Below are 24,753 nucleotides of genomic sequence, written 5' to 3' on the forward strand. Positions count from 1 at the left end.
TTTCTATTTCATTTTTTTCCTTCATTTCACTATGAAGTCCATTCCAAGTTGTTCCTTTCCATATCAGACTTCTGTGACTGGCTTCAAATTTTGGAGATGAGCTAAGAGCAAATTTCCTCTGGCCTTGTAACCTTGAACTCTGCACATAAATCATTCTGACTAGAAAACAGAGAACAACACAGTGAGGAAAGGTACAGTATTTGGCTATTCAGCAGCTTTTCCTCCATATGCAGACCACAGTGTGAAAAATTGGCTGTCATTTCATGGAAAGAAATATCCTTCAAAGAAACTTGCATGAGTATGAATCATTTGCTATAATGGCAGCTGGTGTTACATTGTGTGGATCCAACCCAGTGCTTATTGTGGACGAATTTCTTTACCGCTCCCTCATCTGACTGTGTTGCATAATTTAAAAACGTAGTGCAAAATTAAACTGCAGGAAATTAAACTCTGGCACTGTGAAACAGGACCAAATTTAAAATGTAGGTATTATAATATTTTTTTTTAAACTTTTTTTATGTGGGGCATAATATGAATATTTGCTGCGTCTGGTTTCAAATGAGTCTTCAGTAATTCAGCGACTGGAAATATTTAATTTGACTTCACACTTGTTGATGCACAAGGCTCTGAATGAGTATGCAAATGAAATAAAGTTTCATGAAGTGTCTAGTGTGGATTGTGATCTGTTTTTGGTTTTTTCCTGTTCCAGCCACGAAATGTGAAGGACCCCTCAAGTTTCTATGTAAGAATGGAGAATGTATTGACAGCTCCAAGGTGTGTGACTCAGTGAAGGACTGCAAGGACCGATCAGACGAGCCCAAAAAAGAATGCGGTAAGATGGCTACGACGAGCTTGCTTAGAAAAATTGAATTTATTACTTCTCTCTGCTTGAATATGAAATGGTTTTCTTTGATTACTAGCAGTATCAAATGAGGGAACATTCAGCTCCCAAAATAACAGAGCTGTCTGTTACCGTTTGTGTGCCATCGTTTGAGCCCCGTGCAGTGACAGAGCATGTACATATCTGTTGTAAATGGATTCAAGCAGTTAATCTAGCTGCATAATCATGTTTGCCATAACAAAGTGCAACTACCTCCCTCCTATTACCTTGCATTTCAAAGCATGCAGAAGCACAGTCAAATTAGAGGCAGCCTTCGATGATCAGAACAAGAGCCTGCATGTACTAATTACCATCAAACTGCAGAAAGTCCATCTGCTTTATGGTAATCTCTCTTCCTTTCTCTACCTTCATCTCTTAACCAAAGGTGTAATTGCAATGAATAAATAAAAAGCAGTGTTTGGAGAGGTAGGGATTGGAAGTGCTGATACAGTCTGATTTTACCTCCTGGGCCACTGTCCTGCGTATGTTTTAAGTTAATCTCAAAAGACAAAAGAGTATAAAAACGAGTCATGAAATGTCTTGGTTGGTTTTGTTGCTTAACGATACAGTAACACAATCTCTGGTCAAATAAATACAAATTTTCTTTGTGACATACAACACATAGTGAACATGCAGTGAAATGCTTGTGTCCTGAACTGCAGACAGGCTGCAGACGTGGCCGCGCCACTCTAGGGCTGGTTTTTAGCAAGGGGGGGGGCTAGCCAGGAACCTTACTAGATACTGGGCAGGTGCGCTGCTACTCGCTCCAGAGGTGTGTAGTCTTACCAGCTGCTATGTAATGTCAGTAATGCAAACCCTGAAAATGGTAGCAGCGTGTCAGCCATCCTCTCTCATAAAGAGAAGGCTGTTCCTGTTTTTAATATGAACTTGTTTTATTTAGCCTGAATTTTCTTGTATATTTTCCACAGTAGTCCTGTCTCACATTGTCTTGCATTCTTGTGAAAACATAAGAAAATTCAGTAGCTTGTAGAACCACCTTCAGCACCAATAACTGGAAGTAATCGTTTTCTGTGTGATTTTCAAGTCTCTCACATCATCGCCGACAAATTTGGCAGAGGAGAGAAGTTCATGGTTGACTAAATGACTTTAAGATGCCCAGGTTCTGTGTTTGTGCTGATATTCTGTGATTGGTTTTCTGCAAACATGGTGCTGTGTATTATGGCCAAACATCTCCACTTTGGTCTCATCTGACCATAGGATATTGTTCCAGATGTTTTGTAAAGGGGGAGTTAATAGGGGAACTTAGATTACATTGGCTTTGGTGAAAACTTTTCACATGACTGTAGCATACAGCAGGAAATAGTCCTTTTGACCTAAATTGGCTGTTACTGCCATTTACCCAATCACACTCTTTACGCCTATGCCTTTAAAGACTTGTATCTGTCATACCCATGCTCACACACCAATGGATGGATCAGGGGCAGCGTGGGGTCTAGTATCTTACCAATGTCACTTCAACATGAATAGGGCCAGAGATTAAACCCCTGACCCTAGACAACCCTCTCTGCTTCTGGAGACAAAGCCATTCCCAGTTCATTTGTATTAATAGAGCTGCCTAGAAGTGAATGCACCTGACCATTAGCTATGCTATTCACACATTAGTGCAGTTATAGTGTAATTTGGTTTGGGCAGCTGGGAGGGTAAAGATCAGTAAATGTCTGATCCAACTGCATGAAGTGAAAATGGCTTTAGAGTCAAGGCAAATGATTAATATAGGAATATTGTGATCTGTTGTTTAAAAATAATGTGGAACACTGGGATAGCTGGGTGGCCAGTGGTCCTTTGCCCCTCTTTACTTCCCGTTCCCTTGGACTTAAACTAGAGACTATAAGAACTGAAGGTGATGCTTGAATTAAAATAAAAAAGTAGTTATTTTTCTTCTTTTTTTTGACATGAGAGAGTTAAAGGCAGATTTACTCTCGTGAAATTATATTTCCTCCGAGAAACTTAAACTTTAGACTGAAGAGTGACAGCTGACCGAACAGACTGACCTTTGCCACAGACGGAAATTACACGAGTGAAGCAAATATTCCAGAGAGTTGTGTCCTCACTTTTCTCTCTCCTCTTCCTTATCTACCTCCACCTTTCTCCCTCTCTCCTTCAACTGAGGTCTTGTTGTCAGCTCATTAAAAGCATGTCCACACATACCTACTTCATCACTCCGCGCTCTCGACCATTTACTCCCAATATGTAGGCCAACTGGCACAGACAGAAAACAAATAGAGATACACCCCGCTGCACTCAAACACACGTTATTACTCGATGTTCAGAGCGATTGCATTTGCCGCATCAGCCTTACTTCGGGGAGAATAAAGACAATACATTTCCACGCTCAATCAAATCTATTCTGCATCTTCCCCAACTCATTAGAAATAATGACATATTACCACATTACTGACCCATTACTCAGCACACATTCATCTCCTAACACTGCTCCATCACATTCTCTTAGAGGAATGGCTGAAAATAGGGAGTACAAACTGAGCTACCAGGGAGAGCGAGTGAGAAGAGAAACAAGGTGGGGGAAAGGAAAGACGTCATGTTTGTCTTCTGGAAAAAGTGACCTCTAAATTCTGCCTGAGATGGTCAGAGAAAAGCTGACAGGGCCTCTCTCTTCTTTGTTACCCACCCTGCCCCTCTCAAAGAAACAGGAATGGGTGAGACCTCAAATGCAGCTTCATTTGGTCTTTTCCTCTGTCTGCTGGCAATTCAGAAGTGACAGAATGAGAGTAGTTGCCACTGTGAGTGGCAGATTGCTGTCACCCATCCAGCTGAGTTAGAGAGGGGAATTGAATGCAGCCGGTTGCAGTTCTTAAAGTCTGCTGGCAGTCACACAAAGAGAGCATTTCTCCACAAAGTTTACCTTCAGTCAGTCTTTGAATAGATAACCATTTCTGACTTTTATTACAACAGAAAAATTTCGACTTGACAGTGTACAAAGGTCTTACACAACTTGATACCCCTGTGTTGTATAGATAATCACTACAGCTCCCAGACATCACTTTCAGATATTTTATTGCAAGTCAGGGTGATGCTTGCAGTGATAAATTTTTCAAGCAACTCAGCACTAGGGCTGGGCCATATCATACCATTCATGGTAATACCGGTATAATGTTGGGCAACGATAAGAAAATGAAATATCGCGATAGAATATGGGTAAAACGCGCATGCGCAGTGCCTTTGTTTTCATACGCACATGGTGGAAAAAGCATGGCAGCGACAGAGAATGAGAAGGGCGAAAGCGGATCGTTGAATGAAACGATGAACCAGAACTGGTGTGTAAAAATGCTGCAACTTCAGTGGTGTGGAACTGGTTTAGCTTTCGTCCGTCAGATACACAACAAAGCCCTATTTTTGGTAGAGCATGCTAGCGGGCCGTCGTTATTACCGTGTTTTTTGGAAATACTGCACACTTAAAATCAATCCTTTGATTTTTCTGAAAATCGACAGTGCCCCTTATAATCCCGTGTGCCTTACGTATGAATTCTGGTGTTTACTGACCTCGAAACGATTTTATGTCGTACACGGCGCTTGAAAATCTGTCAAATGTTTCAGTACGACTTTGCTAAGCTACGAACCCGCACCGCTTGATGGATTGTCGGAGCATTACGGCTATTGTAGGCAGGAGCCTCGCGGGGTGATACGTGCTGTGCCTCAACATAATATTACTGTATTGTGTGTGTATATCCTCTTTTTAAGTTTTGTGGATATTATACATGGTTATGCTGAGGATATGTCGGCCAATTTCCACTGGAAACGCCTTTTGGTTAAACTGTCAGCAAATAATTTGCATTTGCACTGTTAAATTTTTATATAACTTTAATGCACATAAAAAACAGCTGCTTGTTTAAGTGAAAATACGTTGATGGTTTGTTTTGCACTAATAAAGTTGTGGAGTCGTAACGTTTTTTGTCTAGTGTCAATTATATTGTCAGTTATATCGTTATCGCAAATTTTCAAATGTATATCGTGATAAATATTTTTGGTCATATCGCCCTGCTCCACTCAGCACTAAAGAGCATTTCAAAGTGTTTTAGCTCTTTATTTTGATGTTTTCCTGTAGCTTCCGTGTTTTGGTTCATTCTCACTGCTCACATACGATTTTTGGCTGCTGCATACAGCTGTTTTCAGCCACAATGTATCTAAAAACAAAACCAAACACGACCTACACTATCTGTCCAAAAACAAATACCAGAGAGATGGCAATCATGGCTAGCTGCTGAACAGATTATGAAGATTATGAACAAGTCAACAGACTGACAGACGCATATACCAAGAGGGTGATGCAGACAGTATTTATATAGGAGTAGAGAGCAGAGTGGACACACCTGAGAGCACAGTTGAACAGAATCTTAAGTAATGAAACATGGAAAGCAAAACTGAACATACACACATACACACACGCGACCATGACTGTCAAGATTAAACAGGACCTAACACACCCACATTGAGACCCACATTAAGGCGCGTGGACACAGGAACGGGAGCTAAAACGACACGGTGACACATGTTGAAACACAGGAAACAGGACTGAAGACAAATGAACTTCCTATGACAGTGAAAGCAGACAAGCATGGAGAGACCAGACACCGTGACACGACTGGGGAGACAAAAAGGGTAATGAAACACAGAGAAAAGACTGACTTCCATACGAGACGCTGATGACAACACAGAGATGAGACTTGGATGGATTGGACACGAAAGCGAACTAACATAATCAAACAAGAACCAGAAATAAAAAAAAAAACCCTCAGAGACACTAGAGAATACTAAACTCGAGACTAACCAATACAGAGCTTGATTGTGAATATTTCTTAAATCCAAAGGAATGAAAAGAGTCCAGAACAAAATCTCAAAACACACACAAGACCCAGGCCAAAACTGTATTCATTCACAGCACATTAAAAAACCAAACAAAAAACACCATGAAGTTTGCATGAAAACATTCACTCACATATGAAATACATTAGCAATAGAAAAGTATGCAATTTAACACTGCAAGTGCCCTCTCACAATGAAATTCTTTGCAAAGCCCACATACTGGATTATAAGACTAGGCAATATTCCAGGAACTCGAGGGCTGTTTTAGGGCAGCTCAGGCCTTTGTGTGTGTTGTGTGTGTGCTGCAGGAACTGTCCCTGTAGGAGTTCTTTCAGGGTCGTTTTTAGGGGATGGAAAATGCTTGCAGCCAGGTAGATTCCTCTGCACTGCTAGGGAGGCTCAACACTGAGTGTGTCATTATAAAACTGAACACAAAACATTACATTACGTTTTTTTGCACAATAACATACACGCTAATCACACTGGCTCACTCAAAGGAAAGCACTACGGCTTCATTTTGAAACCAGTGATTGTCTATGTGGGGAGTTTGCTGTGGCTCTTCTTTCACTGACTCATGACATAAAGCTACCTGGCTGGAGTGAAATGTGTAGACTGGGCAACAAACTGTTGGCAGATTTAAGATTGTAGTTTTCCTTTGTAGATTGTGGAGCCTCACTTTATTCTGAAAAACTCTGCACTGTTTAAATGTTTTTCTTTTATCTTAGCTTTTACTGAGTTAAGCTTCCATTTAAGATGCGCTCAGTTAACAGATTTTTATCAAATCTAGCATGAATAAAAGAGCTATATAAATAATTAATGTATGTTCAGCAGTCAAATGATACAAAACTGCTACCTGCAGATTTATTCAATAAATTTTAGACGAGGTTAAGTACCTGAACCTGAAGTGTCAGTCAGTGATGTTTGCTTTCTTCTTGCTATGAGGTTAAAATATTTTATGCTTCACAATTACGTCTAACTACTTCTGTCTAATTTACTGTGTGCCCACCTTGTCTGTGCCAGCTGCTTTGACCTAGTTTTAAAAGAGAGCGTGTTGTTTGTTGTGTTTTCACATTTTATTTTTCAGCTTCTGTCATTTTTAGGATCCTGCCGATGCAGGCAGCGCACCTGTTTAATTTAGATGTGCTCCCTCCCTCCTGTGATAGACCCTTGTGGGACGTCTTAAAATCCCAGTTCACAGCTTTAATCCCCTCTTCACACATATTTCACATCCCTGCAGATGGACCTGATTCTCAAGCTTTATAAGCCTGCCGTGTGTGATGCCTGCGTGTCGCTTTGATTCCTCTTCTGCTTTTGAGAACATCTGATAAGAATTCAAAAAAGATGGAAAAGAGTCGAGTACAGAAGCTGAGATATCATAGAGATTACTGCCACCCGTGTGCCACACATACTTATTTATCTTTTAAAAACATGACAAGTCATTATGCTACAGGGTAATAGTTGAGCAGGAAAAGTCCTTTCCTAAATGAGATGAGAAACTATGACCTACTGCCTGACCTTCCTCTTAAATGAACGGCTGCTTTTGACACCTGTCTCCTTTTCTTTGTCTTCTAGGACTGAATGAGTGTATGATCAATAATGGCGGGTGCTCCCATGTCTGCGTGGACCGACCAATTGGCTTTGAGTGTCGGTGCCCTACCGGCTACCGGCTGCTAGACAAAAAGACTTGTGGAGGTAAATAGAGAAATATAAAGTGTTTTTCAGAAACAGAGTGGCAGGCTGGCTGCTGACCAAGCCAGTATAAATCTGTTTGTGCATTTGTGTAGTGTACCGCTTTGGGCAGCTTGCAGCTCTCATGCTGTCCATCTCTGTTCCCTGCCCATCGCTCCCACAGGGGAGGTTGTGCAGTCTTACTCCTGTCACACATGCTTATAGTATGTCCTTCACACCCTTCCTATCATTTTAGCAGCTCGCCATCACACCCAGAGAAGAATCAGGTCAAAAGATGTCAGCAGGGATCCACCCTGCCTCCCTGTTGACTCCTTTCTTCCCTAAAACTGCAAAAATTCCAGCCATAAAATGTACATTTTTACCTCCCTGTTGTAGTCATGTCATTGAAAAGAATTTCTATATTTACATTTCCTGAATTTAGTTTCCACTCTCATCTGTCACAGCTCACAAGGGATTATTAGTGATTTGCTGTCACTGTCTGACTGTTTTTGTCTCTCAGCTGATTGATAATCCTCTCATCCCTATAGATATCGATGAGTGCGAGAACCCGGATGCCTGTAGCCAGATCTGCATAAACTACAAAGGGGATTTTAAATGCGAGTGCTACGAAGGATACGAGATGGACCCGGTCACTAAGACCTGCAAAGCAGAAGGTGAGTTACAGTAAGAAAAGAGGAATTAAGTTAACCCTGTCTATTTGAACCTGTGCCTCAGGTAAACAGCACATTTTCTCAGATACTGAAATGCGTCAACACTGCACCGCACTCTCTTCTGTACTACATTGTTAACCCCTCCTCTTGTCATAACCAGGAAACATCTTTTAACTGTTATATTCTTATTATTTCTCTGCAGGTGTTTGTGCACTTGACATAACAGTACACATAAAACAAAAATCACATCACCAAGGCAACCGCTCTGTTTTTCTCAGACCGAATTTGTCCTCTGGGTCCTGTCCCATTAGACCGCTTCACGAGTGACAGACTGATGTTTAGTGATGCTGAACACTTATAATTAGGTATAGCAACTCTTCAGGGGTACCTGGCTGAGTCACGGTGGAGGCTAATTACACCAATTTAATCCAGCCTCCCGCTCAGCTTGTTGATAACAGTTGTTTGACTAGTGGAGAACAAAGTCAGCTGATGTCTTTTGACCTCCAACTATGGCTCAAAGCTGTTAGCAAGAGGATTGCATGCAGAGGCCATTTTATGTTTACACTTCATTTCCCTGCAGAGTTTTATTATTTAATTGGCAGGAAAGAGCCAGTCAAATGAAATGTGTTGGTTCTGTCCCTGTGGCTGTCAAATGCTGCTATTTAATTTTCCTCAATTAAGCTAAGCTAATATCAAAGCTCAGCATTTGCATGTGTGTGTTTGCGTGTGTGTCGTGTCTGCCCACTTGCCTCTGTTAACGCTTGTGTACTTTTCTCTGCATGGCTGCCCAGTGCGTTAGCTATCAGTTTATCATTGCCATGAGAGAAGTGTTTCTGGCTGTGTGTCAGAAGCCAAATTGCAGCAAATGCAGCAGTTGAGTCACTTGGTTTTGAGGCAATGAAAATGACGTCTGGCTGTGACAGCCCATGAACCCAGCAGGGGAGAATTTTCCCCTTTAGAGGGGTTGGAAATGCTGTCATTGTAATCGCTATTTTTTTGAGAACGCTTGGTGCTAAACGTCACTGTCATGATTCAGAGTTTAGGCTGGAAGACGGAGGAAAGGGCAAAAAGAGAAGACGTGCGGGACTGCGATACTACAATGAGGCTACAACACAGACTGTCAAAAGGGAAACTGAGGCAAGCGAGCCATTAATGAGAGAATTTCATATCTGCCCCAAGAGATAATTGCCTGCAGCTGCCATCCTATTACCATGCAGTGTCACAAAGAGATTGGCTCAGTATAGATGTTACTAGACAAAAGGTGGGCTTTAGTTATAGCCAGGCAGATAAAACCGTCCCTACAGGCGCGTTTTGTTAGTCTTTTTTACCCACTCGACTTTTCCTGGCCAGAATTATGAGGAAATAGTTTAAGACCTCTGTTTATATATGGTTCTGATTTAAGTGCATCCTGGGTGACCTTATCCAAAACAGACAGCTCGAAAAATAGGTGTGAAAATAAACAAGGACACTCTCAGAGGAAGTGCGAAAACCAGTGCATGATAATAGCTAATAACAAATTTACCAATCACAGTGTGTACTTCAGATGAAAGCAAGAAATCTTTTATCTCCTTGAATAACAAAATTATTTCATAGCGTCCTGCAAGAGTTATCCACATAGCGGGCTACATTAATACATTCCAGAGGACAGGTGAATTGTAAATGATCTGGAGCTTTCTATAGCACCATATCCAGGTTAACATGAAATGTGTGATGCGAGCCATGAGGTCACACATTTTCACCAGCACATCTTGTTCTAGGAATTTGCTTTCTGACTAAAGACTCGACTAATCAGGCTCAGCTGTGATTTGTGTTTGGTCCTGATTAGCATGGTAGCAGGGTACACTAAGATGTGAGCATTAAATATTGCACCCTCCAACCACTCAAACATATATATTAAATTACAAACATTTTGCATTTACCTAATGGACTCATTGCTTTTGTTGTGCTTACTAGTTGTGCTTACACGAATAGCCAAACCTCAAAGGCCCATTCTGAGCAACCTTGATGAAATTAACATCCAGCTTGAAGCCTGACCAACTGCTGACATCTCTGTAGACATTTTTTGTCTTGTTAGTAGCGGTCACACTTTCTGTGCTGATGAAATCAAATAACCCTGGGAATAGAAAATGTAATAACTAGTGATTACGTTAAATGCTTTGAGATGCATTCCAGATAAGATCTGCATCTCTCAGCTGTGCATGTAATTAATATTTATATAAAATGCAGGTGTACATGGCAAGGTATTTGGAAGTGAAGCCTATCATTATTCTGTTGCATATGAGTAAAATTCACTGAGTAGCAGATTTTTATTTTTCTATATTTGCAAGCCTGGAAAAGGGTAAGAATATATCTTATTCAAATTAGTGTATGTTTGCCTATGTCTGTTTTGTTGCATTGCCGGTGCAAAAGCCGTCAGCTTGCTGTTTAAAGAGGTGCAGCCAGATGCAAAGGTAACTCTGATATATATTTATATTTGCAAGGCGAAGATAATAAGGAGCGTACAACTTAATGATGTACAACACACTGATCAATACACCAACTATTCAGCTGTTTTTAATGAACAATTATTGTGCCTTCACTCTTGTTAGAAGAGAATATTGAGTAGTATCGTGCAAACTTGATGCTGTTTATCTTTGTGAAAAAAGATTATATTTAGAGTATTGACTTTAGTCTCTCCAGCATCACATTATGTTCCAGTGCTTTTAACACTGCGGTGAAGCCGGATTGTTATTACTGTAGAGCAATGTCTAAATCATTCCCTGACATGCAGCATTTCCCATCTGGGTCAGCAGTTCTCAAGTACAAGTGCATTTTGATGCTGTGCTGAACACACTGTCCAGCTTATTGTTGTTTTATTGTTGTCTTCTTCTTCTTCTTCTTCTTCTTCACATCTTTCCCCTTTGTGGGTTAAATTATTGACACAAGAGCACAGCCACTGCTTCTTCCAGTCCAGACGATATACTTTTCCCACTGGATAAAGGTTAAGTTGATTTAAAGCAGTGCACTTGCTGTCTAATCTGAAGCATATTAATGTTGATGTGTGCATAGATGATCTGTGGAGCACCAGGACGAGAGCAGTTTTCTAATAAGATATACCCGCTTTGGCCCCTCTTCTCGCCTAAACTGTCAAAGCTGATTCGCTTGAGCATTACTCAAGCAAATCCCAACTCTAATGTATTCCTCACACCTACAATGTATTCATCCTCATAAGCCCATTTTAGAAATTGCCTCCTATTGAGAAGTTGAACTTTTGTTTGCTTTTTTTTGCTTTATTTTGCTGATCCATATTCTGACCCTGACTCCGGGCCTGTGTTGTTTGTGCCTGCTTGCACAAAAACACACCCTGAAATGTTCGTTTCTTCGCGTGCAGGTAAAAGCCCTTACCTACTGTTCACCAACCGACATGAGATCCGACGCATTGACTTAGTGAAGAGGGACTACAGTCAGGTGGTATCCACACAGAAGAACGCTGTGGCTCTGGACCTGGATGTGGCAAACAACCGTGTTTTCTGGTGTGATCGATTTCACCGGAAAATCTACAGGTAAAAAAATAGTTTTTGAGTTTCTAAATCTTTAAATAATTTGGGAAAACAATTGTATTTAGGATTTACATAACACTGCTGACAAACTGCAGCATAAACAATAGATTCCTCACAGCTTGGACAAATGTTTATTTATCTTCTAAGCAATTTTTACATTTTTCACTATGCCTCATTTAATCAAAACGCCTGCATTGTCAGCGACTAGACAAATATATTTGAAATATGAAGACGTACCAGAGGCATTATAAGAAAGAGACACGGCGCTGAACAAAGCCAGTGATGCAAGGAACATTTTCGGGGGAGAAGAACTTTTTGACAAAGTTTTGTGGCAAAGTCTTTATAAGGTTTTTGTCAGATTTGACTGGGAATTCTTTACATGCAATTTATATGTCTGCACAACCTTTGAAATGAAAGGTAATCAAGCTTTGAACTGACTGCCTAAAAACAGCTTCTTCAGAATGCCTCGCTTGCTTCTGGAAGGATTTTGACTTGTTTTTTTTCTGCTAAAAATCATCAATATTTCTAAATATGAACCACTCAAAGATGTTTTACTTTCATCTATTTGCACTCCACCTGTGGTTTTCAAATGTCTGATTTTTAAAAGAACTGTGCTTTAATTATATTTTGAAACACGATTTCATAAATCCTGCACCGATGCACACTGATGAAATTTCCCTGTATGTGATGTAGTTAGATCTTCTCCTTTATGCTTTTGATGTTTTTTGGGTTCAATCAGCTTAGCCGATGGCTCAGACCTGCTATTATTTTAGATTAATTTCACCCTTCCTTTTGTTATCCCAACTACGTTTTCTCCCCAGAGTGTCTTCTAATTGGAGCACTGTGTTCTCTTTATAAAATTGATGTTAAGAGGAAAAAAATCTCTGGGGAAACTAAAATTGAAATTCCTGTTTGGGAGCACAGCTCCCTTGCCCTCGCCTCACACCTCTGCTGGGGGTCAAATCATTAGTGAGCAGGGCAAACCCTGAGTGAGGCCTTGTCTATTCTGATAAGTGGTCCATCTAAGAAGGATGCTAACCCCAGGATGAACCTGAACACTGCCCAAGGCTGTAGCTCCCATATCAGCCCCATTCTTTGTTCTGCAGTCTCTTCACTTCAGAGGAAGAATGGAGAATTGCTCTTCGTCATATATTATCTGTTGGGGTGTGTCCCGTTTGTGTTATTATCACTTTATGTCCGCTTATATTTTGTCAAATGAATGTGCCAAAAGACTTAACTTGCATAACAAAGAAGAACATGCCAGCTATATAACTGTGTCATTCACTTATTGATTGATTGATTGATTGCTAATGCTAGATTTACTCTTGTGATTGGAGTTTTTCTTCTTCAGTTGGAGTTTAATCAGTACTAAATTATTTTTTAAACAAGCAGGTAAAATTCTTTGGCTCTGAGTGCAGTCACTAAAAATCAATATTTTATAGTAATAAATCTTCTGGTAGGGCGCCACATGATAAGACGGATTGTGTATACATCCTCATTATCACAAAATAGTGCCCTGCAGGCAGCCAACCAGGCTCTGCCTCACAATCTTTCTGTACATCGATTTGGTAATAATGGCTGGCTTGATGTAGATTATCCCTTACATATTCTCATCCCCTCAAAACTCTCCCTCATTCTCTCCTTCCGCATTCCCGCCTCCTGCTCCACCCGCAGTGCCTTCATCCACGAGGCCAGTGACCCCTCCCAGCAGGTGCCACTGGTAGAATCATCTCTGCAGACCCCTGTAGGACTGGCTGTGGACTGGCTCCAACACAACCTGTACTGGACCGACTCAGGGGACAAATCCATCTCCGTGGCCTCGGTGGACGGCACCAAAAGACGTGTCCTCATCAGCACTGACCTGAGCGAACCCCGAGCCATAGCACTGGATCCGCACCATGGGTAAGGAAGTGGAGATGTATGCATACAACACCAGACATCTGCACTGTTAGTACCAAGTATTAAAGAAACTGAAAGACAAGATCCATAATTATCACGGTTTATGCATTTTAAAAAAGTATGCTAATTGCTGAGCTTCATGCTGTGAATTTACATAACACTTAGCATATCAGCACATAATAAGGTCGAACTGAGTTCACATAGGATGCCCTCCCATCTAGTTCTATACTATACTTTTTGTCCTCTTTCATAATTTTAAACATGATGGTGGCGTTAACCTTAAACAGAGATATGTTTAGCAATTTCTTCTGGGTCCACGTCTAATGATAAATATTCAGTATGAGAACACTTGTTGTATATGAGAATCCAGAGTATCGAGACTCTGACCCATTTAACATCCTGATAGTTTTTGACAGCCTGAGGAGCTTTATGAAATGGTGCCAGGCTGTGATTCTGCAGCTTTTGTGTTTTGGTTATACAAATGCAGATTAAAAAAAAAAAATCAGCCACAAAGTAAACATAAATAGACACACAAAGGTGCTTTGGTGAGGCAGGCACACACACACCACAGAAATGCTTTACACTGAATAACAGTTTGGACAAAATTGTCTTAATGCCAGTAATAAACATTTACATAGAAGTGAATGTAAATTACTGTGTCTTCACTGCTTTGATTGCTCGCTCATATCGCCAAATAACCATTCAAAGTGTGCTGAAGTCATACCAGATAACAGTTTTTAAATTTGGTGGTTAACAATGTTGGGATTTGGCTCAATGTAAATCACAGCCATGGCAATCCAAATGAAAGCAGAGTGCTCACAGACGTTAATGGTGTAAGCGATTACAACCACTGCTCAGCTTCTAGTCATGACAAAATGGTCCTGTTTGTCCTGCATACCAAGGTGAGGGATCTAATAACCATATTTTCAAACCGCAATCACATACTCCATCAGCGAGGACAAAGGCTGCAAACAGTAATGCTGTCAACTTGTCAAACTTGTCCTTTGTGTCAGAGGCCCATGCTGTAGCTGCTCCAATCCTAATATGCTGTTACATGTACGTTTACAATTACACTTACACTGTAAGCTGGTATTAGAGCAGATGGGAGATAGTGAAATATTTGTACGAGACGTAACACTAATATTGGTGGTCTTTTGACTTGTATTGTAGTTTTGTGGTGCTGAAAGGACAGCTCCGAAATGTGCACTTGTCAGAGATCTTTACAAGAATTCCCTACAGCACTCTTTGTTGTAGAAATGTCTCCCTTTCTCTGCCCTTCTCTTCCAAAAAATCACTTCCACAAATCTTGGATGGCATTACCTTTGCTTTTGCATAGCCTGTAGTGGGGGAAAAAGACATTTGTGTGCCCTAGTTTTGCAGTCTTATGTATATCTGATTGTTTTAGGCTGCATATTGCTTATGCAACTTTAGGCAGCTTTTTTTTCATCTTTCCAGGACAAATATTTTGGTGCAGCTCTCATATTGTTATTATTATTACTATTCTTATTATTCGGTTAGTAAAGGAGCCTACTTATGCTGGGTAGAACTGAAACAGCAAAGTAAAAAAAAGCAAAAGAGGAGAGCTAAATTAAAGTAGTGGACAGTGACAGTGATGGCTTACTGCCGAACCACTTAGCAGAACAATGCCGTGGGACTAATAACTGCTAAAACCCTAACTGGATAATAACACAATGACTTTGGTGTCTTTGTTCCAGCTTTATGTACTGGTCAGACTGGGGCACGCGAGCCAAAATAGAGAAGGCCGGTATGAATGGAGTGGACCGACAGGTGCTGGTGGCTGATAACATTGAGTGGCCCAACGGCATCACACTGGGTGAGGGGAGAACAGCTGTTCTTCATTATATCGTGCACAGTGCTATATTTTACCCTTTTTCCTCAACAGCTGTTGTGAATGTGCCTGAAGCGCAGACCTGAAAGGAGCCGATGCATTCAATCAGCTCATTTTTGATAAAAGGTCAAAAGTAATTGAAATAGCACAAGTTAATGTTTAACGATAATGGAAAGAAGTAGTTTTACAAAGTTATCATGGCCGCTTCGGAATGATATTGAAAATGTTTCAGGTGTTATAGATCAACACAGTAAAACTTGCTGTTGTGTAATGGTGAGAATCTGACATTTCTAAAGTAATCGATATCACCTAAAGGGATTTGCTGGTCAGAGTGCGAGAGTGCTTACCGCAAGGACAATCAATTTCCACTCAGCTCGGGAAATTCCTATCTACATGTTTGTGTGTTTGTCTGTGTGCATGTTTGCACTCCGCAGATGTGGCCAACCGCCGTCTGTACTGGGTGGATTCCAAACTACACCTCATAGCCAGCGTGGACCTGAACGGAGCTCACCGCAGGACGCATATGTCGTCCGTGGAGAGACTGGGGCACCCTTACGCCCTGGCTGTTTTTGAGGTTTGTGTTTACTCCTTTTATTCCATTGCCTCATTTTGTAGAACTCAGCATAGATTTTCAGGGATTTTGGGCAGTTGTCCATGATATCACTCAGCCTCCCACATCTCATCATATCTACATCTCTCTCATTAGCCTCAATGGGGGCCTGCAGAGGCACAGGGAGCCCAAACGTAATGACTGTTGAATTCAATTTATTTCATGCTCAGTCGGTGGGTGTCCTTGTGTGTGTTCTGTTTGTTTTTCCCTCATGGGACTGATTGGTTGAGCATACTAAACAGAAACAGCTAAGAGAAGGGAGCAGTCAAAAGCAACACACACATACAGACACACACTTGAGCTTTTGGTTGTCAGCCAGTTTCCCTCTGTGCATGTTATGTCAGGGCCTTTAGAAACCTTCAGTCTGGACTGGTGCCAAGCAGTCCTACACATCCGTGCCAGTGTGCAAACGTGCTTTTGCTTGCAAACTCCTGTTACAGGAACATCCTTTAAAATCAGCCTCCCTAGGGGAGACCACAGGCAGAGGTTTCCTTCAGAAGCAGACCAAACTTACAGGCGTGGATCTTTGAAACTATCCGCTTTGGTGTATATAATATAATTATATTTGTGACCTAGAGAGCAAATAGAGGTGTTATTTTTAAAATGTGCCTGAAGTTGTCCTAAATGTAAAATAAGTTCAGTATAAAAGTATAATAATAATAATGGATACTTTATTGATCCCCATGGGGAAATTACTTGTTTTTCTCTGCATTTGACCCATTCACTCAGTGAAGCAGTGGGCAGCCCACTAAGCAGGCGCCCGGGGAGCAGTGTGTAGGGACGGTACCTTGCTCAGGGGTACCTCAGGGTAGCCGTTAAGTGGATTCGAACCGCCGACCTTCCGATCATGGGGCGACCACTTTACCTACTGAGCTATCCCTGCCCCATACATATAATGAAGCTTGTAAAGTTCAGTCATTTACTAAATTGGATTATGACTACATTCTGCCACTTCTATGTAATAAATATTTTTATAATATTTTTAAAAATGTTAAATTCCTCTACATGTTCGCACAGTTTACCATTTAATAAGTGTAGCATAACCTTGAGGATTTTCTACTGCATTCTGTGCTGTAAGTCCGGCCTGTGCCAGCGCTGTAGAGAGCGCTCAGAGAAATGATGATAAATTCCCTCTGCTGTAACACATAATCGATCGGGACGTCTCTGCTCTCTGCCCTGTTGTGACTACAAGGTGACCTTCTTGTTCAGCAAGTTGGACATACACCAGTTCAGTGTTATTGAGTGGGTCTTGTTGTATTGTACATCACATTACAGTACCATCTCTTTCTGACTCAGTGACTGACTCAACGCAAGCACACACGTACACACTCGAGTGTAGCGAGGCCTGTTGTCTCGGCACTCGCTGAGGATTAGCCTGTGGTTTCTAAGGCAACTGTAAAAAACATGTCACTTCCTATCTAAGACTCTTTTTTTTAAAACTGTTGATGAGGTTAACTAGGGAAAGAAAGCAAAAAGTTTATTAATAAAAAACCAGCAGGGTTAAAACTTCAGCCTGTGCTGCTGTTTTGTGATCTATATTAAATGGGTTTTAATTATTTAAAGCCTCGTGCTGCTGAAAATACATCCCAGAATGTTGCAACATTTTAAAAATCAAATAATTGATTTGATTTTCTTATATAAAAAGACATCATTGTTTATTGTTGCACTGCTGCTCCATGAATAGCAACCTCCTATTTACAATTAAACTCCTTTGCATTTCCTCCATCATCTTAATGATCACATTAAAAGCCAATTAAACATGCTCGCTCTTCTGCAGAAGCTAATGGGTTAGACGATGTCTGTCAACAAATACTTCCAAGTGCATATTTCCCTTTCCCTAATTTTCTCTTTATTTCTTCTTCTGAAATAAGTTGGACTGGTATCATCAGACAAGTACTGACAGCATTTAGCCGTCCAGAGTGACAAGCTAAGGGCAGCTTGTGTCCTTTTTCTTGGTCACTTTTTCTTTTCAGACCCCTTTTCATGATATAGTCACACTAAGGAAAACAGTGGTTGGGAACAACTGTACAACCAAAACTATTACTAAACGAAATGCTTGCTTCGAAGACAGGGACCAGGTCTGGAGCCAATTGCAACGTGAAAAGTCTGCAACAGTAGGAGACATCTGACTCTGTTTGCATAAACCTAATGACGACAACGAAAGCTACACACTGAAAATCAAGAGGAAGAGAGAAAAGCCTAAACAATTAAATATAATGTTAAATAATTAACGCTGTTAGTCTAACCTGAACTGTGGAAGAGAAACACTTTGGTCACTGAATTTCCACTAGTGTCACATTGTCTCTTTTGTTTACGTTCATGTTTAACATTAGTTCCCTGGTGTGTCCAGCTCTGCTAGCTGTGATGTTAGCATGCTGACTGTCAAAACCGTGACAGCAACAGTCGACTTGTTGAGGTAGCTTAAAGGGGCCCCTTTTGAATTGTTGCCTTCGGCTCCAACAGACTCTAGAAACACCACTGATTACATTCAGTCTATTTGTAAATTGGTAGAAGTCGCAAATCTGTTGGTGTCTGTTGGAAATCCGTTCCATCTCTATCCAATGAACATCAAACAGAAATCACTTTAACTGTTTACATTCAGAGTCCAAGGAAAACCTCACAGATTTTAAACAGAATTGTTGCTGCATGTAGTTGTTGCAGGACGGTGATTTAACTGCAGCGCAGATTCTGCAGTTTATTTCTGATACAACACTCTGACTTCAGGGATCTGATGACACGGTTCACCAATCAGATACCACTGTTAAAATAACAAACTGCGTTCTTCACTCTGAGGATAAAATAAAATTCAACAATACTTTTTACAATATAAGACAGCTTTTAAATATATGAGTCAAACTTTACAAGACTCTAACAAACTAGTTCTGACCTGTCGTGTTTTTCTCCTGTGTCTTAGGATCGTATTTACTGGACAGACAGAGACAAAGCAGCAGTCTTCATGGCCAACAGGCTGACCGGGGAAGACATCCATGCCCTTGCTGAAAACCTTAATGACCCCCATGATATTGTGGTCTTCCACCAGCTTCGACAGCCACAAGGTGTGTGTGTTTGTGTGATTGAGGCACTTGCATGTGTCCTTAGGCATTTCCAACAACAGTTTCATCCCCTGCCTTTGATTATGTGAGCTGAGTTTCACCTCTTCTGCATGTCCATATCATCCTAGGCGCATGTATAAGTAATAGTGAGCCCTGTGATTGTAGTAGAGCGAGTAAAGCAGCCGTACATTCACGCTGTGTTCAAACTCTGCCTTCAACTCAGTTTCCTCTAATGGGACAATCCAGATCCAAACTGAACTGAACAGAGCACTTAATCATGAATGTGATATGTGTGTGTTTTTTCCTTGCATGTCACTTTCCATATCTGTCTCTGTCATTCTCTCTTACTTCCCAGTGCATTGTCTGTGCCCATTTATATTTTATCTTTCACTGAATTTCATCACCATTTTTTCCAGTTTGATCTTCGTACACCTTTGTCATTGTTTTTGTTAAGAAATGAGACTCTGGGATGAACACAGTGGACATGTACCTGACAGAGTAGCACAACTGGTCACATTTCTGTATGTTACCAGATTTTATTCTTTGCATGTTTCTGGAGCCTTTGTTTACATAAAGTAATTAACTTTGTTTAAAGGGAATTCAGCAGTGCCCACAGTGGGGAACAATAAAGTACGACGACTGTGCCTTCCCGGCTGTGTTATCTCCTCACATTGCATTAATGTTAATCTTATTTATATAACCACAGCCGTGTAATTCTCCCTGTCTCCGTCTTTCTTTCTCTTACTGTCTCCAGGCCCAGACAGCTGTAATCTGGGCAGCGTAGCCAATGGAGGTTGTGAGTATTTGTGTCTTAAGGCTCCACAGATCACTGAACACTCCCCCAAATACACCTGCGCCTGCCCCGATGGACAGGACCTGGGGCCTGAGATGAGAGGCTGTGTGCCAGGTGAGGCTGGGTGGTAATGGAGTGTTTAATGATCAATAACACCTAAGGGGGCTTTTTGTATGCTGTGTTTACTGTGGAGATAATTGCACCAGTATGTTTTTATCAGAAAATTTTTATATGCACCTATATCTTTATTAACATTTTAAAAAATATCAACAATACAACAAATTAAAATAAAACAAACCAAAAACAGCTTTTCTTATTGTACATCGTACACCCACATCCAAACAATCTGTTAAGCATAAAACCAATGCTCTTTTGCTGTTGTTTATCTGTCCTTCCTTCCACAAATCACAAGAATCACAGCTCTTGCCACATTTTGGTCAGAATTTCATCAAAACTTACACACAGTGTGAAGGTGAAGACTTAAAGTTCAAGGTCATATTTGTAGTTTTACGTCCAACATCCGTGAATTGTTATGGATCGTGAGCCTAATGAGCTACAGCGATATTAAGGTTCTGCTTTAAAAAAAAGTGCAAATAAATAAATAACCTAAATATTTAAATGTAAGCAATAAATCTGTAAAATTACTTTTACTTGTACTTGTACAAGTTACTTGTACTTTACTTGTTAATTCACCGAATGTTTTTTTTTTTGTAAATTTATAGTACATTCTTCTTATATTGGATATTGAAAAAAAATGGAACTTTTCTGTCTGTTAACTGTTTAACACAAAGTTAGTTACATACTGTAGTTACGTTAGTGTAGTGTGTATGGCAGGTCTTTATTAGTAGGAAATGCTGTAAAAAGTATGAAAATAAAGGTAAAAGTGCAAAATTTATGCCCCTTTAACATTTTCCAAAGCCATCCACTCGACCCGATTGTGGTCTTTTCTGGGCCAATTCTGGCCTGCGGACCTTATGTTTGAATTCTCCTAATGTAAATTGATATATGTCACATATACTGTGTTAATAGTAACACAGTATCTATTTGGCTGATTGTATTTTTGTTGAATTTATGTTAGGTAAATGTTGATTTTTAGTTTGCTTAATGATTGAATATGTTCTATAAGGGATCTTGCAGCATCATTCTATGAAGATTTTAATCATAAAGTGATGACTGTTGTGGTCCTTCCTGTCTTTTTCAAACACTTTAAGACATTTACACTCATTTCTTGAGCTGAAAGCTTTCGCTCTGCTATGACTTTGCCTGCAGCAGCGCCAAGAGATGACATGACAGCAACATCTTCACCCCCCACTGAATTTACTCTGGGCACTGGAGCGACAGAGGGAACAGGAGGAGTGTCACAGGCGGATGCAATCCCTCGCTTGACCACAGCTCCATCTGGCTCCCCTGAGCCTCTCACACCCCTCAGCACACTCAAGCCTATGTCCTCGCAGGAATCGAAGGCGTTGGGCTCCCACTCCACTGCCACTACTATGATTCTCTCCACCACACCTGCAGGAGACAGCAGCGTCTCACAACACTGTAAGTGGGCTGTGAATTGTAAATTGTGTTTATCAGTTCTGAGTCTGAAGAAAAAAAGATATATGATGATATGTGACAGAAACCATTAGTCTTACATTCAGAATTGAGGATATGTCAGGTGCTCCAAACCTTTGTAATTAACATCTCTCACATGTCCACCGAGGGTCCTCTGCATGATTTGGAAAAAAATCAGGCACAGTCCTCTGACAAAGCGCCACTTTCACCTGAGCGGCCTCATCTCCTACCAAATACCACATCTGATGGTTTCATTCATGCTCATAATGTAGCTAACAATCTCACCCTCGCTGTAATGATGGCATTAAAGTGACGTATCTACAAGCCCCAGCAGCCAGTCATCTGGCTTTAAGAGCAGTAATGGATGGCTGTTTCTCACCTTGAAACTGTCATTGTTCCCGCCATAAATTGAGCTCTGCGTAGGCGGTAGTGTATTGGGTCTCTTTAAGGGAATATATGCAACCATGAAAGTGTGCATTAATAAGCGTATTAGTAACTATGTTGCATGAAAATGAACGATAGAGTCACAATGGTGTCTAATGGAGCCCAGATGGATGGAGTGTAGAAGGTCAAGGTTGCATTGAGGGAAAATTTGAACTTTTTCCATCTTCTTTCCCCTCATTTCTCTTTGCAACACACTCACATCTGTGCACGCATGATCACTCATTCCCCACCTCGTGGTCTTTATTGCCCCTCTTTTTCCGCCACCTCGTCCTTCCTGACTGCACCGCTTATCTTTCACTCTATTTCTCACACTTTTTTTTTCCTCGTGCACGCTTTCTCACTTTTATCCTTTCTTGCTCCTCCATCTTTTCCTCCTGTCGCTCTAACACCTCTCACTTGCTTCATCTCTCCCTGCAGCTGGAAGTGAGCATTTCCTCCTGGGTGAGAACCTCACTGTGGCTGTTTTGGGAGTGGTCATCCCCATCGGTAAGTTAGCTGCAGCTCCCCTTGTCTGTTTTTGTCTGTCCATGATAAAGGCTGCTGTCTCAGTGCTGCCTATGGCCAATGTTTGTAGCCCATCCACACTGACCTTGCTGTGGCAAGGCGAGAGAAGCCTGGCCTACAGGTCTCCCCCACTGAGGTTTCTCAGGAGTCATTTTCTGTGTGTCTGACATTGCTGCCACACTGCATTATTCACTTCACACCATGTTGTGTTGGGTTCAGATCTTTTGTCTGAAGTTCGAGTACTTTACTTTCAGTGAAAGTAGTTTATTAATCTAAATGAACACAATCCTTTTTTTTTTTCATTCACAGCAGGTTGTTTGATGGAGAATTTGAGTCTCACAGTCTGATTTCAGACAAACCCAATTTCAAAAAACATTGAGATGATCAGTAAAATGTAAATAAAAACAGTGATGGGAATCTTACAAACCTTTATTTTATTTTCAGTTGAACATAGAAAACATATTAAACATTTAAAAAGAGAAAATATACAATTTTAAGAAAAATATTAAACATTTTCTCAAAAAAGTTAGGACAGGGTCAAGTTTACCACGGTGTAGCATCCCCTTTTCTTTTAACTAGCCCGTAAACATCTGGGAACTAAGGAGACCAGCTGTTTGACTTTTGGGAGAGGAATTTTGTCCCATTCTTGTTTGTTATAGGATTCTAGCTGTTCAACAGTCCAGGATCTTCTTTGTTGTAGTTTTCTTTTTTCTAACCTAATTAGTTGCAAAATGTTGCTTTTCCTTTTTTGTTGTCTCCATCCTAACTTTTATTGGCACATCAAATTCAATTATTTTTTCTAACATAGTGAAAAATCTCAGTTTAAACATTTAAACGTTTAAACACATTTTTTTAGTGTCCTCTTGTGAATAAAATATGAGTTCATGAGATTAACACACACATGCAATCGGCTTTTATTTACCATTTTTGGAGTTGGTGTTGTAGATAAAATCGTTCTCATTTCTAGGCAAAGACTGGCGAACTTGCCTAGTGCACAATAATCTGCTGTTGCCAGGTTTCACTGCTTAATTAAACACAAAAAAACACCCATTTGCTCCACGAGTTTGACTCAGACACTGTAATCAACCAGCGTGTTCACAGATATTAGAGGAAGAAGAGGTGATAATTATACCACATAAAAGGTGGTAAGCTGAGTAAAATATAATTAAAAATGCAATGCTGTGATTTTCCGATCATTAAAATGCAGTTTTAGTATAAAGGAAAGCATACAAATGATGAGAAGTGACAAATGTTGAAATGATGAGAAAGGATGCCAGCAACACATTTTAAAAGTGGTACAGGGACAACAAAAGAGTGAAAAAGCTGTAGAAAAAGTTGATAAAGTTAACTGCTAACAGGTTATTAACATGTCTGGCTTAAAAAAGTAAACATTCCAGAGAGGGCGAGACTTCGAGAACTAAATATGGGGAGGCGTTCATCAATGGTTAATGACCTGATGATTCATTTAGAAAACAGGGATTAAAGAGAATAAGTCTTATATTGAAGCACAGAGACAATATTTAAACAGACCTACTTTATAACAGCCTTACGTCACTGCTTGACTCACTATCTTTATATTTGAAAGATATCTTTATATCTTTATATTCATATAGAATTTAGAGTGCTTTTAGGATTCGTACTGATATTTTTGGTAAATCCAAGATTATCTCAGTTGTTTTGGTCGATGCACTGGGAAATATTAGTTTATGTAATAGTTGTAAACAGGCCTTTTTAGAGCTTGATCTTGAGTGTAGCTGTGTAATGATGTGCTGGTCTTCTTAAGATTTTTGTTTTTTAAAGGCAAGAAAAACAAGACATCACCTTTAGATAAATCTAAAGGCTGCAGGAAAATGAGCACGCTGTCTATGTGAGAAATGTTATTGTACACTGTGCATCTACAAAAGGTGCGACACTAATACATAATGCTGAATTAAATGAAGCTGAACAAAAATGAGTGAGCCCGTTAGATCAGATGGACTGTTCTCATTATATACTTAATAAGGGGAACATTCTGTAAAGGGCCCCAAAAATATGATGCCAGTAAAGCACGAAAGCTTTATTGGTGTAATTTAATGAAACAATATTAAATTAAAATGCTTACTCAAGGACAGATATGCTGTGATGAGTTGCCAGGAGATTGTGCAGTAATGAGTTCAAATTTGTGCTCCCTGAGGACAGTTTAAAGTGAAATTACTCCATTTTGGCCCTTAATGGTGCTCTGTGTTGCTGATTTAGAGTTTGATAAAGAAAACATGTTGGTTGGTGTATGACCCAAGTTTGACCCAGCGTTTAGCCCAGCCTCCCACACACAACCTCTGCACCGCAGCCCCCTGCCCCCTCTGTCCCCCCGCATGCCTGTTCTGCTCCCCTCTGTGCCTGTCATTTCATGCCATGGACTCGTTATGCCTCGTTAACGCTGCCCCCCCCTTCCCATGTCCCTGCCG

General features: G+C 40.5%; 1 protein-coding gene across 3 annotated transcripts in view; it reads left to right on the plus strand.

Moving 5' to 3' along the window:
* Window positions 1-24,753, plus strand: part of LOC146648497 (low-density lipoprotein receptor-related protein 8-like) — an 88,943-nt gene that overhangs the window by 63,499 nt on the left and 691 nt on the right. For 2 of the 3 annotated variants that reach the window (XM_085390387.1, XM_085390385.1), the window contains exons 7-17: window positions 710-832; window positions 7,295-7,414; window positions 7,939-8,064; window positions 11,432-11,603; window positions 13,275-13,502; window positions 15,215-15,333; window positions 15,783-15,922; window positions 18,873-19,014; window positions 19,766-19,918; window positions 21,074-21,346; window positions 22,223-22,291. In XM_085390387.1, the coding sequence (XP_085246513.1) occupies window positions 710-832; window positions 7,295-7,414; window positions 7,939-8,064; window positions 11,432-11,603; window positions 13,275-13,502; window positions 15,215-15,333; window positions 15,783-15,922; window positions 18,873-19,014; window positions 19,766-19,918; window positions 21,074-21,346; window positions 22,223-22,291 (1,665 nt within the window). The remainder of the gene's footprint in view (window positions 1-709; window positions 833-7,294; window positions 7,415-7,938; window positions 8,065-11,431; window positions 11,604-13,274; window positions 13,503-15,214; window positions 15,334-15,782; window positions 15,923-18,872; window positions 19,015-19,765; window positions 19,919-21,073; window positions 21,347-22,222; window positions 22,292-24,753) is intronic. The other variant, XM_085390386.1, reaches the window with a different exon arrangement.

The sequence above is a fragment of the Rhamphochromis longiceps genome, linkage group LG18 (assembly GCF_057381845.1).
Source record: "Rhamphochromis longiceps isolate RC_006_pf linkage group LG18, R_longiceps_female_GT1.1, whole genome shotgun sequence".
NCBI classification, from domain to species: Eukaryota; Metazoa; Chordata; class Actinopteri; order Cichliformes; family Cichlidae; genus Rhamphochromis; species Rhamphochromis longiceps.